Below are 16,835 nucleotides of genomic sequence, written 5' to 3'. Positions count from 1 at the left end.
ATAGTGTACTCTTGGAATCTACGTCTGTTCCCTATTTGAACTGATTCCTCTTTGTCTTCCTTTTCCTTGGGTACTTAAAGTGTAATTTTAGAACTTCTGACTATCCCCTTTTCTTCCTTTTTAACTGGCGCTGATATGACCTAAATGTGTTGTAAGTGTTGTAAAACCCCTTTTAAAAATACATAAAGTTTGTGAGAGAGAGAGAGAGAAATGGTGATTAAGGTCATTTATTTCCCTTGAAATTCGGCCATAATAGCACTCGGTTATAACCGGGATTTTCGGCTGGTCACTTTTATACTGAGCTTCCACTGTAATTAATATAAGCCTGCATATGGGACCCACTGTCTCAAAAAGGGTATTATGTCGTGAATCGGACCAAAAAAATAAGTATATTTACAATTATATAAGAATTACTAACGTGAGGTCTGTTGCAATGTAAGAAATTGTGTATTTTCCTTCCCGACATAATACTATTTTGAGACGATGGGTCACACACACTGTTTTGTTCGGTGGCACAACTGTATGGTGTCCCGTGTCTTGTAAAAAAAAAAACCTAAAAAAAAAAAACAAGCAATGCTGAGCGACTCAGGTTTCAATAATGAAGATTCCTTAAGTCACAAGTATAACTCAAAATTATTCAAAATTGCTGGGTTATTTTTTTTGTTTGTTTTTTGTTTTTATCAACACTTTTAGGTCATTTCAGCACCAGTAAAAAGGAAAATGATCGGGCAAAGTTGAAGATCTTAAGTAAAAATGCTACCAAAGAAAAAGTACGACAAAGGGGACTGGTCCAAATAGGGAACAAGGGATCCACGAGTAATGCATCAATGTACCTAAAATGCTTACAAAGTACATACAATATATTTATAACTAGAACTTTAATACTACATAACAGTGGTGATTTACGTTTTAAAAATGTCATCTTTCAAAAATAAAAAAATAATAAATAAAAAGAGGAACTGCACATTTCACTGCTTCTCTCTAAGCTAACTCTAAGCTAATGATCTGGGCCAGGAAAAAAAAAAACCCCTGTAATCTCAATCAAAAACAAAGACAAGGAGCAACATGGAAAGGGAAAACATACAGTTTGTTTTGCTTTTACGGGTTTTGCGACACATTTAGGTCATATCAGCACCAGTAATAAGAAAGAAAATAGGATAGTCAAAGATTTTAGATTTACAATTAAAAGTGCCTAAGAAAAGGTAAGACAAAGAGGACTGGTTCACAAGGGGAACAGAAGTAGATTCCAAAAGCATACCTTCGAGATCACCTAAAAGCTTCATCCAGACACAAGCACAGTATCTCACCAAGAGGAATTCACTCAAATGTTTACAATATGCATTAAAAACACAAACTATGACAGTATAGGGCAGAGGAATAAATTTCACTTCCCAAAGCTAATAATATACATTTTACTGTTTCCCTCATCCAAGGACTCCGACCAGGGCCAGGACAAATCCAAGTAATCTCATTCCAAGACCAAGAGAGAAAGTAATCAGGAAAGGGAAATATAAGGGGATAGAAGACACAGCAACGGTGATGGCAGGGGAAGTCAAAATCCCCTACCCAGACAGGTATATCAGGGGGAGGGGGGGGATTAAAATAAATACCACTTTGGGAGGTCAAAAACCCAATCCACAACATTGCTTGATTTTATTTTTAGGAATTTTTTGATCTTTCAATGTATTAAGTATTTTTTTTTGGAGGGGGTACAGTCCTACATGTTAAATGTTGCTGTTGACCAGGGACCCCTTGTAAAGCGCTTTGAGCACATTTAGTGGATATTGCGCTATATAAAAGCTCAAATTTTTTTTTAAACGCTGTTAACGGCCAGGTACTCATTTTACACCTGACTACGGTGAGAGAATGTGAGTAAAGAGCCTTCTCCAAGGACTCAACTATGCGCAGAGCGAGGCTCGAACCCAGGACCTTCCATTTCGAAAGCGAGTGTCATACCACTAGACCACATAGCTGCACAAACAAAGTAAACAAATATGCAAAATAAAAAATAAAAAACAACACTACATAGATTGGGTCGTTCACTTTAATGTTTTAGTTTTAATTAACACCTTTACCTATCCTCATGAGATGACAATAAAGACTTATGTGATGGAAAGAATTAGTCATTTAAAAAATAATACTTGTGTCAAATCAATAATAATAATACATACCCTCATAGTATAGATTGAATGAATGAACAGACAACCTGGACACCCTATTTTTTAATTTAATGTTTAATAATATTTTATTAAAACATTAATTTTTAATTTGATTTTAATTTTCATTATACCAACATGACTGAATCATCTAAAATACGTAGTATACATAATACACACCATGATATGACACAGGTAGTTTCTTCACCAACTCACAGAACAGGCCATATATTGGATTGGGTTATAGTAGTGGGAAATATTATTTTATCACAAATTTTTACAAATGTCATTTACATCCCTTTTTCCGACCATCTCCTTATGGTAACAAAAATATCTGTAACATCAAGGGACTTGAAGAATATAAATATCGACAAACTTAATAATAGCGACCTTAAAAGCTGCCTTTCAAATAACGACCTATTGGCAGCAGAATCGTGGAATAAGTGCGTTGGAAAAGTTTTAGATAGCCATGCACCAGTCAAAACCCAACTCATATCAAAATGAACGTGGGCTCCTTGGTATAACGATGTCAAAACAGCTAAAACATCAGTTCACAAGGCAGAAAGGAAATATTAAAAAATCAGGGTCATCAACCCACCTCGGGTTGTTTGAAGCTTGTCATCATCATTGGAAGAATGTGTGTTGGAAAGCGAAATCTAACTATTACTTATCCAAATTTGACGAAACACAATGGTGCAAGCAGCTTTTTCGGAATTTGCTATGAATTGTTGGAACGAGATAAATCATTGCCATCTACACCCAATACCATCAACGAAAGTGATCTCTGAAAAAATCGAAAATATCATAAATTGTTTGGACAGTTTCGGAAATTATTCCAAAACCAACCCAGCTCTTGAAATCATGCATTGATTCTCTTACACCATCAAATACTAAAATCATTAACGCCCTCTAGTATCTAGCTCAGTTCCAACCCCTTTCAATACAGCTCTAGTTAAACCACTTTTGAAAAAAATATTGCTTGACCAAAACAAATTGAAAAACCACCGTCCAGTTTCCAACCTTGTGTTCCTTTCAAAGCTTTTGGAAAAAGTCATTCTTTTTCAACTCGTGGTAAGTGGTGTCAAATCCGATATGTGTCCTTTGAAGTTTGGTGTTCCTCAGGGCACAGTCCTTGGACCATTCCTTTTTACTATGGATATGCAGCCACTGTCAAATATTATTAAGAAATGTAATCTTTTATATCAATTTTATGCAGATGATACTGATATTGAGCTCTTCTCCCAGTGATGATATTGAAAGTTTGATTGGGTGATTTAAAATGAATTTTAAATGCCTGTTTAAATGAAGTTAAAGATTGGATGTGTAGAAACAAACTAATGTTGAATGATAAAAAGACAGAAATTTTAATCTGTGGTAGGCAAAATATCAAAATGGCCAATGTTAAGGGGCTTTCTTTCGGGGATCAATTTATTTCTTTTTCTAAAATCATAAAAAATCTTGGAGTGTTGATTGACGCTGATCTCTTAATGAATGTCCAGTCAGGTCAATAACATTACAAAAAACAATGCATCTTGAAAGCAGAATTGGTAAAATTAGAAACCTTATCCCAACAAAAATAGCAGATGTTTTGATAAATTCCTTTGTACTTTTAAAGTTAGACTATCGCAATTCGTTACTGGTAAATGAGACAAAAGAAAAACCAGATAGCCATCAAGTTGTACAGAATAATGTCGCTAGGCTTGTTATAAAACAATCTAAATTCTAGATAGTAGTGGTAGTAGTAGTTGTACTAGTAGTAGTAGTTGTAATAATAATAATAATATCAATAATAATAATAATAATAATAATAATAATAATAATAATAATAATAATAATAATGATGATGATTGACATTCTCTGGAGAAAGAAAGCTTAGGAAATAATAAATATTATATAATAATTAGCTTCAACAACAGTTTAAAGTCAAGAGAAATAAAAAAATAATAGAGCAAATGCGTAGTCCAAGGATATTTTTGCTGTTTGGTTGGTTGGTTGTTTCAAAGAGTCGAAACAAATAATATAGTGGGATAGTCAGAAGAATAAAGATCGGGAGTTTATTTGTGAGAATTTACAAGCACCTCAAATAAGGTGGTGTTGTTTGTTTTTAAGGGTTTTACGGCGCTTGCAACACATTTAGGTTATATCAGCGCCAGTAAAAAGGAAGAAAATGGGATAGTAAAAAGTTCTAGAATTACACTATGGGGGGTCAGGAACTTCACCCAGCAAAGAAGGTGAGTCAAAGGGACCAATCTAGTAAAGAACCAAATTAGATTCTAGGAGTAATCTATCTGACGGAAAATAGTGTTCAAATTCTACTTCTACAATACATCTATGACAATTAGATCAGCCATAGGTGCCTAGTAGGAAGAGCTGATAGTATGACGAAGGTGAATACCTCAACAGGTGCACAGGATACCAACCAATAATTCATAATGCACTCATTCAGAGAGGCCATATACACACGTGTACAAGGTAATAAAAACATCTCTTATAAAGAAAGCAAATGCCTACATTTGAAAGCTGCTCTTTGAGCAACGAACGCTTGCGAGCACCAGGTAAAACCATGTAGTCTTGTTTGTTTGTTTGTTTTTAAGGGTTTTACGGCGCCTGCAACACATTTAGGTTATATCAGCACCAGTAAAAAGGAAGAAAATAGGATAGTAAAATTTTAGATTTACAATTAAAGCACCCAAGAAAAGGAAAGACAAAGGGGAACTGGAAACAAATAGGGATCAGATGTAGATTCCAAGAGCACACTATCAATGTACTTAGTTTGAGATCACCTAAATGTCTCACCCAGAAACCAGCACAAATCCCACTACGAGGAATACACTCAAATGCTTACATTATACATTCAAAATAACAAATATAATAATACATAACAGAGAGATGATTTACAAGGAAAAAATATCATCTCTCAAAACAATAATTCCCTCCCAGCCAGCACTCCGACCAGGGCCAAGACAAAACCAAGTAATCTCATTCCAAGACAAAGACAGAACGCAAACTGGAAAACATCTATAAAGGGATAGAAGACACAGTAAGTGCCACCCTTCCCACTATTGGAGGCCAGGAACCCCACCCAGAATAACTCTGCAGAAACTGCAGATGCACAAAAAGGGCAATAGGTATAGAGTGAATAAAAGAGATGCTATCAGTCGACCAACTAAATGCCAAAGCCAAAAATGTTGAGGAAAAGGAACAATCTTTGTATTGAGTTAAGATTGACTGTTTTGAGGAACCATAAACAAAATACTTTCAACTTACTAGATTTTGATTTTATGAAATAGAAGATAAATGCTCATAATATAAAACGTTAAGATAAAAAAAAATATAAACAATATCAAAATGCCACAAATATATTGAAATAAATAATGAAGAATTTGATAAAAATTGTATTTGATAATTGCAGTCAGGAAAAGAGGTGAGGAGGAACACAACATTGAAATTAATCGCATAAAATGTTAAAACAACATCTTGGTGGCAGAAGGACCAAATGTAACATTCAACATCTACAGGTCTCTCAAACCCTTTGTCCTGTCCACATACCTGTAATAGTAATATACATGTAAGTTGTTCATAGGACCAATAATTCTTCCAATATTAGACTGAAGCTTCTCTGAGAGACTCCAAAAAAAAAAAAAAAAAAATAAAATAAAAAAAAGAAATATCAGCAATTTTTGAATGAATGTGAAAAAAATCTTTTAAAAATAAAATGTCAGATGTTGGCTTCAAGCAAAAAAAAAAAAAATAATAATATAAAAAATAATTTCTCTTGAAATTAAAATAAAATATGAAAAAAAATAAAACCTGTTGACTTTACTCCATATTGTGGGAAAAAAATAAAATGTTAATAAATGGCTTCAAGCAAAAATTAACATCAAGCCTGTAGACTTTTCGCAAACTACACCTTAATATCTGATAAACCTCACTCAAATCATTTGTCGTCATAAGTAAAATTTTTAATGCAAATATATTAAAGTTTCTTTGTAAATGATGAAAACAACGGAGACCAAATTTTTAGATCTAAGCAAATTTGTGAATTTCAACCAACTCCATTTAATATAACTAGAAATCGTAATGAATCCCTCACTATCTGTGTTTATTTTCAGATTTTGATAATATTTGCAACAGATTAAGGTCGTGTCAGCGACATAAAAAGGAAGAAGACGAGATCGTCAAACGAGTTTCCATCAAACGTGTATCTAAATTAGCATAGACTTAAGAAAAAGTAAGATAATAGATTAGCTCAAAACAATGAACAGAGGTAGAATTAAGAGCAATCTTTTTATATGTCTTAGAGATATCACATCCCCACTGAGAAATATCTACTTAAATGCGTACAAAGTTGGCTGTTTATATACAATATAAAATAAATCATCATCATTTCCTACAGACATCCGCATCAAATCTGCAGACAGTCTCCCTCTCAGCAAAGATCCAAACCGAGACCAGAGAAAAATCAAATTTCAGGACAAGGAAAAAGTATCGGCGTCTTAGAGCAACAAGGCCCAGAAAGCCGGAGTTAATCCCAGTTCCTCTAGAGTTAAAAAGACAATAGCAATTACTTGATATCCTTTGGATAGGACACTAGTCGGTTGGGCACTGTACTAACTGAACTATCCCGAAACATTTTCAATGACTTGTGCATAAATCATAAATGAGAAAGGATAATGACATGCTCAGATTCACTCAACTAAGGATTAATGTCTTCCAATTTGATCAATACGGATATCTTAATCATCAAAATTATTTTTAAACAAATTGTGAATATCATATGGTTGCCATTGGAAAGTTTTCAAAATTGATTCGTGACTGTAAAATTAAATTAAAGATACTGTTGTTTGCTTTTGACCATTTACTGAGTTTGCAATAATCCTGGGTCTTTTAAGCACTGAGGTAAAAGTAAAAGGGATTGGATAATAGGGTAATCAGAAGTAAAAAAATAGAAGTGCAAAATATTTGCACAAAAACATAAAACAAACGTTGATTCTCTCCCCTATATCTCAATCCGGGATATGTGAGGTGAACCAGATAGCAAAAATTCAATCTTAATTATCAAAATAACATAAGTGGATTTTTATCTTATTTATTTATTTTGTAAACTATTCTGAAAAAAAAAAAATGAAAAGAAAACTGACAACAATAAAAAAATTATGAAATGGAATCTGGTTCACTTCGATATAATACTATTAAGAGTGGCAGGTAATAAAAATTTGGGTCAGTTTTCAAACATAAAATTTTAAATCGTTGTAGAAGTTTGGTCTATGTGATTTCATCATCTATGCAAATAGATTAAAAAAACTTTTTAAACTTCAGTTTTTTATGGTAGATGACACAGAAGAACCATTTAGAGTTATTTATAGTTCAGTGCATATATGCTCATGCACACACACACACACACACACACACAAACACACACACACACACACACATAAGCTCACTTCATCTCACTGCTCCAGTCATTGAAAAAGGACTCGAGTGGGGTTTGGTTAGACCACGTCATCTAATACCAGGACAAGGATAGAAAGCCAAAGAAAAGGGACAATAGATTAGAGGGGTAGTACTAGTATTCAACAATTTTGAATGAATCATATAAAGTGTAAATAAAAAATATAGCAAGGTAATCCTCATTATGACAAACAATGAAGAATACATAAGTCATTAAGCTACCCAGCCTCATTGATTTGGAGCCACTTAAAATCCAGATTCAAGTTTATAATAGCAGAGAACGTACATACACTCCTCTGATAATGATAAAAGTGGTAATAGTAATAAACAGGTTGGTAATTGAAATGGTAAGTCAAAAATGAAAAAAAAAAAGATTAAAAATGACAAAGTAAAATACATCTGTTAAAAAAAAATTAAAAGGAAAGAAAAGTAAAATATTGGTAAAAAAGAAGCTGGGCTTTATTTAAAATAATGATACAAATGATATCATGGCCTTCATCTAAAAGATTTCTATTATGCACCACAAGAGATGAGGTCAACATGACTAACTACAGTTGTTTTTAAAACCACAGGATGTGTTTGTGATAATGGCAGTCATGGAATAATCATGTCAATTATTTTGTAAAATAATTGCATTTTTAAAAAATGGCACCAAACAAAGTTAATTATGAAATGCAAGAGTAATTTTGTAGTTTTGGAAACCATAATTTACCCTCTAATTAAAAAAAACACACAAAAAAAAACCTCCCTATATTCATCCTAAAAGAATACATTTCATAAGGGTCTCTCTTGAGGAAAGATTACAGGGATTAGTTGCTATGCTGTGCCTCTTAATTGAACAAAAAGGGGTTTATTTTCTTGCTAAAAGAACAAGCGAGATGACGACAAAGAAGCTCAAACCAAGGTCCCTCAGGAGATAGTGCAATGACAATGTCATATCCACTTGGCCATCTTGCCGAGAAAGCAAAGTAATGAAATGACAAGCTTTAAACCAAAATAATCCAATCTTCATCATCTACTTCATCTAGGCATAAAACCATAATATTGTTACATTGGCTGGAAATTAAATTTTGCTGCAACTGCAATGATGCCCATTTTAAAATTATTCTCCTTAATTTTTTGATAATTTTTTGAGCGGGGTATAGAGTGAGATACATATAAATTTATTTTCAACACCAATTTGCATGACATTGTGCAAGTCTAATAATCTAAATTGTAATGGTTTCATTGTAATCATTGAAAGACTTTCAAACCAATGCTTTTTATCCCCATTACAATGCTAAACAAGCTCATAATCATTTGTGTTAGGTTAACAGTCTTTAAATATGTACAAATAGCCTTAGGACCTAATTCTAATAATTTATACAAATATAAGTGTTGACTTTTTAAAGTACTTGGCACATTGCATTATGCATTTGTTAACTCACTCAACCCTAACACCGACTATATCCATAGTTTACTCGGGTTACTTTTACCCCATTCCTATTTATGACATTTTTCTGAGACAAATTGTAGGTGTACTATCAAAGCTAATGTTTTTAGTTTTTGCATGTTAATGACAGTTGAATAAAACTATCTCTGTACATGCTCATTTTTAATACATTTTTTCCAATTATGAAAAATAGCAATAATCTCTAGGATTGAGTGAGTTAAGCATTCTTCTCCATAATGAGCACAAAAAAAAAATAAAATAAAATAAAATAAACAATTGGAAATGTTTTCTCTCCACAAAATTCCAGGAGCGTTCGCTGTTAGGCTGACTACAGATAAAACATCTTTTCGGTGGGAAGCAAAGACCACACCACTGCCCTAACCCCCATCCCCACCCCTCCAATATAAACGAGTAAATGGGAATGAAAATGTGAATAATAACGGAACACGAGTTAAAAATAATAAATGAACATGAGTGAAAAATCTTGAACATGCGGAAAAAATAGTATGAACATGTGTCAAATTCGGTTATCTGTTGCTTTATTTCTCTATTCTGTATTGTTAATATGTGCAAGCATTACTTTTATTCAAAATCACTTTCAAATAAAAAAATTTAAAAAAAGAAGGCAAGTTAAGATTGTCTGCAAATATGTAACACTTATGGGTCACAAGTCGTGCTTGATAAAAAAAAATTTATAAAATATTGGAACTCATTCAAGGAAAGTTTAAAAGTAACATCAAGCAATAATGTGCCATTGTGTTCGCCATTGTGTTCAATATTGGACAACCTGAAATAGAATCCAGAATTAAGTACAGGATCCCTGGCACAATAAGTACACTCAAATGGTGGAAACTTTGGAAACAGCAATCTAGTAGAAAGTACAAAACTCGGATTTTGTAAGTGCAATGCTTTTCCACTCAGCCCCCCCCCCCCCCCTCCCTCCCCGAAAGAACATAACAACATCTGAACAAAATAGTAAGAAAGTGAAACTTGTCAAGGTCAGTGATGATATATTTTGTCATTGTAAAAAAAAACATCAATAATAATAATAATAATAATAATAATAATAATAATAATAATAATAATAATAATATAATAATAATAATAATAATAATAATAATAATAATAATAATAATAGCAAAACAACAACAAAAAATCAAAACTATCAGAACAAAAATAAAATCAAATAATTTAAAACTTAGAATCGAATGTAAAGAAAACTAATCATTTTCATTGTTAAAGTATCATTACTGTTTACATATCCTTTGCTTTTGTTGTTTGTTTTATATATTCAGTTAACGTATGTAGGAAACCATAACGATAACGTACAGTTATGCTAACAAAGTGAAAGCAGTCATGATCAGTGATAGTGTGTTTTGTCATTGTAAAAATATCACCAAAAAATATATTAATAACCTGTCAGAACAATGATAAAATTATATAATTTGAAATTGTGACCCACCATATCAAAACGGTATTATGTCAGAGTGGCATTGATACTGGAAATAGAATTTATAGACAAAATCTATGAAACTTAGGGGTCCCGATAGCTCAGTTGGTAGAGCACTCGCTTAACATACAAAGGGACCAAGATCGATCCCAGGTGCAGTCGAGATCTTTTCTGAACCCAATGTTCACCCAGCAGTGATTGGGTAGATGATTCTGTCAGAGGAAGCAGAAAGTGCTTTGCTATATATAAACTAGCATCCTATCCAAAGGATACCAAGCAATTGCTGTTGTCCATTTCATGCTATAGAAACAGGGTTCCATGGGTCTCTGGGCTCTGAAGGACTACTTTTTGTTATGAAACTTGGGTTAAATTTATTTGTTTTATTGAGTAGAATAAAAAATAATTTCATAAAATGCATAAACTCAAAAAGTTTGTAACTATGAGAATCGCAACTTCAGATTCAATTTTCAGTATCCACTTCCCTGTGACATAATACCAGGCTGATTGTGGTAGGTCACAATTTACAATCCGGAGTAAAACTCATTCATCATTTTCATTTTGGGAAGAGTTGTATGTTGCTTTTGGTTTGTGTTTGAAATTCAATTTAACTTACGTGGGATACCATTACAAAGATAAGTACAAGAAATAGTCTTATACCCCTTTGACTGCCAATACCAAAGCTTTTTTAGGTTATGCTGTTTTGTTTTTGTGCGGCTATGTGATCTTGTGGTATAACACTCGCTTTCGGATCGGAAGGTCCTGGGTTCGAGCCTCACTCGGCACATAGTTGGAGTCTTTGGAAAAGGCTCTTTACTCAGATTCTCTCACCATACTCAGGCATAAAATGAGTACCTGGCCGTTAACAGCGCTGTCTCTGTCAGAAAAAAAAATGCAATATCGCCTAACAGATGCCATGTTTCATCCTACATGTTAAGCGTTGCTGTTGGTCAGGGACCCCTTGTAAAGCGCTTTGAGCACGTTTAGTGGATGGAATCTGATATTTATTGTCGTCATGAATAAACATCCTATTAAACATCTTCAAATCTATCTTTATGCTGTCGGCCTGCCACTGTTTCATCAATTAGAAATTTTGATGTTAAAACTAGTTTATATGAAGCTACTTTTATTCAATACAGGCAACTAGAATTTCTAGAATCTTATTCTTTTGTGAAAATAGGCGGTTTTCTAAAGCTATATTTGTTGTTGTATTGTGATTTTTTCATATCAATGTAATGGTCTGCATCAGGAGGCATGTAGATAAGTTAGAGAGCTAGGAGAGATGTATACTCACTAAAAGCTATCACTATTGTGATATTTTCGCATCAGTGCAATGGTCTTCATCAGAAGGCATATAGACAGGTTAGAGAGCTAGGGAACATGTATGCTCTCAAAGCACCTCCTACGCTTTGAGTCTTAATCTAATTGTGACCTGCCACCTTAAAACAGTTTTGCATTGAGAAGAATTACATCCTTAAAATTGTAATTTATAGTAACAAAATGAAAGATCTGGGATAAGTCTATATGTTTTGTCGAAGAGAATGAATAACGTTTCTTGAGGTGAGAAAAACAAAAAGGATCATCATTTTTGATCGTATTAACTTTAAATTAATTTTATTTTATTTTTTTATTTTACATACACTTCGCGACATAACACCAGTATGAGGCAGTGGCTCACAAAGTACTGATTAAAAATTTCTCATTCTATCTTCATTAAAACAACTTCAAAAACAACAACAACAACAATGAGTCATTTTTCTACACCATCATAAAACCAATTTCACTTTAAGAAATATTCAATGAATAAATACCAAAATAAAAGTAGCAACATTAACAACCAACAACGATTGGATCAAATTGTTAAAACAAGCCAACGTACCGTAGCCGACAAGAAGTACAAGAAGAATGTGGCTGTAAATTCCATTTGAAAATTTAAAAAGCACAACCGCTGACGACGTGAAAGAGCAGCAACAACAGTTGTGATAACCTTTTTTTTTTTTTTAAAATTTAGATGACCATTTTACAAGGCTTGCCTTGACTCCTTCACAGCTTCTTGTTGGGCGACCTGTGACAGTCCTAGGGAATTGAGGAAGGCTAGAACTGCATCCACATATTCGTCAGGGTGTCTGTGGAAATGGCTGACATGGGGAGAACTCTCCCAGCACCTAGATGAAATGGCCAAACCTTCACTTCGCCATTGTTCCATTACCTGGGAATAAACACAATAAAATTAAAATGACACAACAGACCTCAAAGTGTGAAAAGCATTGACCAAAAAATGAATATAAGTGCTTTGAAAAAGAAAAAATACAAAAATAATATTAATTATTCCACACCGCCTAAACGATCAAAACATGATAAGTTCTCTTATTCTAACAATCCTTCTTAATTGTTTTTATTTTTGACTGTAGAAGGGTTTTGAACCTGAACTGCAGACATCAAAATGTATCTAAGCTTTAGAATATATGACTTGACTTACTTGACTTAGATGCCTTTCGCGTCTCGACCGAAAGATCGGGTCGCCTTGGCTGTTTCCAGTATTTCCTGTGTGAGGTGTCTCCAATATTGCCGGTCCTCTGCTAGGGTTCTCAGATTTTCAAGGTCCCCTGCCGTTATGAGACTAATGCTTTGTCCAAGTGTTGTGAGGTTTTTGTTTAGGATCACGGGGAGTGTTGTGATCGGTCTTCCTCTGAAAAGGTTCCCGTGTTTTTGGAAGTATCCCGACATGGCTTGGTTTGCTGGTATGTTTTTGTCCCTGCGTAGTATGTGACCGAAAAGTTGCCATCGTTGTTGTAAAATGTCAAGGGAGATTGGTCTTTCTTTTGTGATCTTATAGAGTGATTCATTTGAGATCTTTTTGGGGTATTTGATGTCCAGTACCCTTCTTAGCTGTGTGCGATGGAAGGCATCCAGATGTTCTTCTTCGGATTTTGTCAACGCCCAAGTGCCGCAGTTATACAGAAGTACCGGTTTTACAAGAGCATGGTACAGTTTCAGTTTGGTTTTTCTCTTTATTTTGTCACCTCTAATCCATACATTGGTGAGTTTACTGAGTGCGGCGTTTGATAGCTGTTTTCTTCTTTGTACATCCTCGGTGTCTCCAATTAGTGAGCCGACTTTCTTTGTTCTTTTCCATTGCTCTTTGTTCCTCGATATTGTTGTAAATTCGGTTTTATTGGCATTGACTTGGAGGTTATATTTCATGAGGGTATTTTGTATGATGTCTATATTTGCTGGTGTTGATCCAATAAAATCGACATCATCTGCATAGGCGATTTCTCTAGGGATTGCATTCTCAATATGAGTCGTTGGTTTTGGAATGACTTTTCGAACTTCTTTCAGAGCGTGTTCTAAGTATATTGTGAACAGAATCGGGCTCAGACTATCTCCTTGGGGGGTCCCGATGTTACTTTCGAACTGCGTCTGTTTTGTGGCCCCGTATATCCTTGGTTGTATCTTTGTGTTGCTGAGGAGAAATCGGATTATTCGGAGCTCGTCTTCGTCTACTATTTCTGTTAATATCTCCAAAAGTTTTCCTCTGTCGATCGTATCAAAGGCTGCGGACATATCGATTCCGGTTATTGTTATGGATATGTTTTCTTTGAGTGCCTTTGCTGCCAACCATTTATGTGTCCATACAACGTCCGATGTGCTTCGGTCTTGGCGAAACCCGCTTTGGCTATGTGATAGATAATTTTCTATTTTCAGTCTAATTCTGTTGAGGACAATAGTTGACAGTGTTTTTCTTATGGTATTCAGTAATGTTATTGGGCGCAGGTTGTTTACGGGTCCTTTCGTTTTTCCTGGTTTTTGTATTGTAATTAGGACACCGCTGTTTATGTCCCAGTCTTTGTGTGTTGAGAATGTTTTGTTCATTATGTTTGCAATGCTCAGATCCAGGGAGAGGGTACCGCATTTCAGCAGTTCAGCGGGAATTTCATCTTCGCCTGGGGATCTGTTATTGTTTAGGCACTTTATGCTATTTCTAACTTCAGTTGTTGTGATGCGGTTGTTTAGGTCTCTAGGGTTTCCTGAGAAGGGCGATATTTGTGAGACTTGTTTGTGAAATTTCTGCTGGAAGTGGTCAGTTACAATGTCAAGGATATCGTTGGGATTTGTTGTCTGTTTGCCAAATTTATCCTGTAGTTTTGGGTTCTCGAATGGTTTTCGGTTCAGAGATTTCGTCGCTTTGAACATAGACGATGCGTTATTTTTGGACTTTTCTATGTCTTCCACTTTTTTGTCTAATTCCTCGTTTCTGTGTTTTATTGTAAGTGATCGGATTGAATGCAGTATTTTGTTTCGTTCCGTTTTCAGGTTTATTATTTCTTCCGAGTCTTTCGTGTTTTGTATCCTGATCCTAAGTTCTTTTTGTTGCCGCGATAGATCGTTAATAGCGATGTTAGGCGTTCGATTTGGTTTGTTCTTAGTTGTAATAATAGAGCCTGCACTTTCTTCCCCCGCATATTTCATTGCCGCTTGCGTCTCTTTCCATTCATTGTTTGGATTACTGTTTTGCTTTATTTTCCATAGACTTGAGTTAAGTTCATATAGAATATATGCTAGATTTTATTCATATTCAAACTTACTCTGAGTACAAGAGCAATTAAGCCCTTTGAGCCTATATTATGTAGCGTTTAACAAACAATAACAATTCTTTGTTACCCTATGGGTAGGACACTAGTCTATCACAAATCACTGTCTGTCTGATTTAACAAAAAAAAATCAATCCAAACTGATGAGAGGATGAGGAATGAGAAAAAAAACAAAAAAAAAACAAAACTAGAATAGTTGTCCTTCTGCTTGTGAGGCAATTACACAACAACTAAGTTATCAATATCCCAAAAATAACAATATTTCCCTCTGTTATGTTTAAAAATCCGAATTTGAACAAAGACAACTAAAACCTGATTTTTGGGCCAATTTTTTTTTTTTGCATAGAGCAAGACCTCAAATATAATAAGATCTAACTCGCAGTCTTAATTAATGACCTCATTGTATCAGGATCAAGCTGAATCATTGACTAGGTTTCCATAAAATCTATTTTGTTATATTTGAAAATTAGATTGCAATCTTGCTTTCAATTTTATATTATACGTATCTCCTTTATGATCCTTAAAAAGTATTTCATCATCGTCAGCATCATGTGTGTGTGTGTGTGTGTGTGTGTGTGTGTGTGTGTGCGTCATATCTGTCAACATTATGTTATGATAATCAACAACATTTGGCTGTAATTACGCGTTGTTAACTATCAAGAGGCTATAACAAATTGATTTATGTTAAAAAAGGATATAAGATGAAAGGGATGTAATAATAATTGAAGACAATAATATATTATGTATTGAATGTGGGAAAAAAAATAAATAAGAAGCCTGCAAATCCACGAAGGCTTTTAAAAGATAATTGCATGTATGTATGTATGTATGTATGTATGTATGTATGTATGTATGTATGTATGTATGTATGTATGTATGTATGTATGTATGTATGTATGTAGGTAGGTAGGTAGGTAGGTAGGTAGGTAGGTAGGTAGGTAGGTAGGTAGGTAGGTAGGTAGGTAGGTAGGTAGGTAGGTAGGTAGGTAGGTAGGTAGGTAGGTAGGTAGGTAGGTAGGTAGGTAGGTAGGTAGGTAGGTAGGTAGGTAGGTAGGTAGGTATGTATGTATGTATGTATGTATGTATGTATGTATGTATGTATGTATGTATGTATGTATGTATGTATGTACGTATGTTTGTACGTGGCCTAGAGTTGTTTTATCAACGGGAATGAGCGTTATACAAATAAAATAACTTTATTATTATTATTATTATTATTATATTATTATTATTATTATTATTATTATTATTATTATTATTATTATTATTATTATTATTATTATTATTATTATTATATCATCATCATTATTATTATCATTATTATTACTATTATTCGTGTATATCTATTGAGTTTTTTTTAGCTAACCGCACAGCATTAATATATGTAAATATATATATGTATTTATTATTATCACTATCACTATTATCACTATTATTCCATGGTTTTCTTTATATATATATATATATAAAATCGTGAGTGGTGGGAATTAAATCCTCATTTATTACATCCTCATTATAATAACCCCATAAATCATTAACCTGTATGAGATATGTGTGTCCTAGTGTGTGTCTGTTGTGTGTGTGTGTGTGTTTGTGTGTGTGTGTGTGTGTGTGTGTGTGTGAATTGCGTGAATTATCAAAGCCCCCTTTATTGCTTCAGTACGAAATCGAGACTCATTTATTGATTCCAGATCATTCTATATCTCATTAATAATACGAATATATCCAATAACAATCAAGCTCTTATTACAGAA

The 16,835-nt window shown here is 33.9% G+C and overlaps 1 protein-coding gene across 1 annotated transcript in view; it reads right to left on the bottom strand.

The window, feature by feature from the left end:
* Positions 1-2,032: 2,032 nt before the first annotated feature.
* Positions 2,033-16,835, bottom strand: part of LOC144978295 (transmembrane protein 53-A-like) — a 33,179-nt gene continuing 18,376 nt past the window's right edge. The window contains exons 5-6 of the mRNA XM_078924151.1: positions 12,366-12,695; positions 2,033-3,323 (exon numbers count right to left, since the gene is read on the bottom strand). Of these exons, the coding sequence (XP_078780277.1) occupies positions 12,507-12,695 (189 nt within the window). The 3' untranslated portion in view covers positions 2,033-3,323; positions 12,366-12,506. The remainder of the gene's footprint in view (positions 3,324-12,365; positions 12,696-16,835) is intronic.

The sequence above is a fragment of the Berghia stephanieae genome, chromosome 8 (genome assembly GCF_034508935.2).
Source record: "Berghia stephanieae isolate SIO BIC M18660-M18661 chromosome 8, UCSD_Bste_1.3, whole genome shotgun sequence".
Lineage (NCBI taxonomy): Eukaryota > Metazoa > Mollusca > Gastropoda > Nudibranchia > Aeolidiidae > Berghia > Berghia stephanieae.
This window is presented reverse-complemented; position numbering and strand designations above follow the sequence as displayed.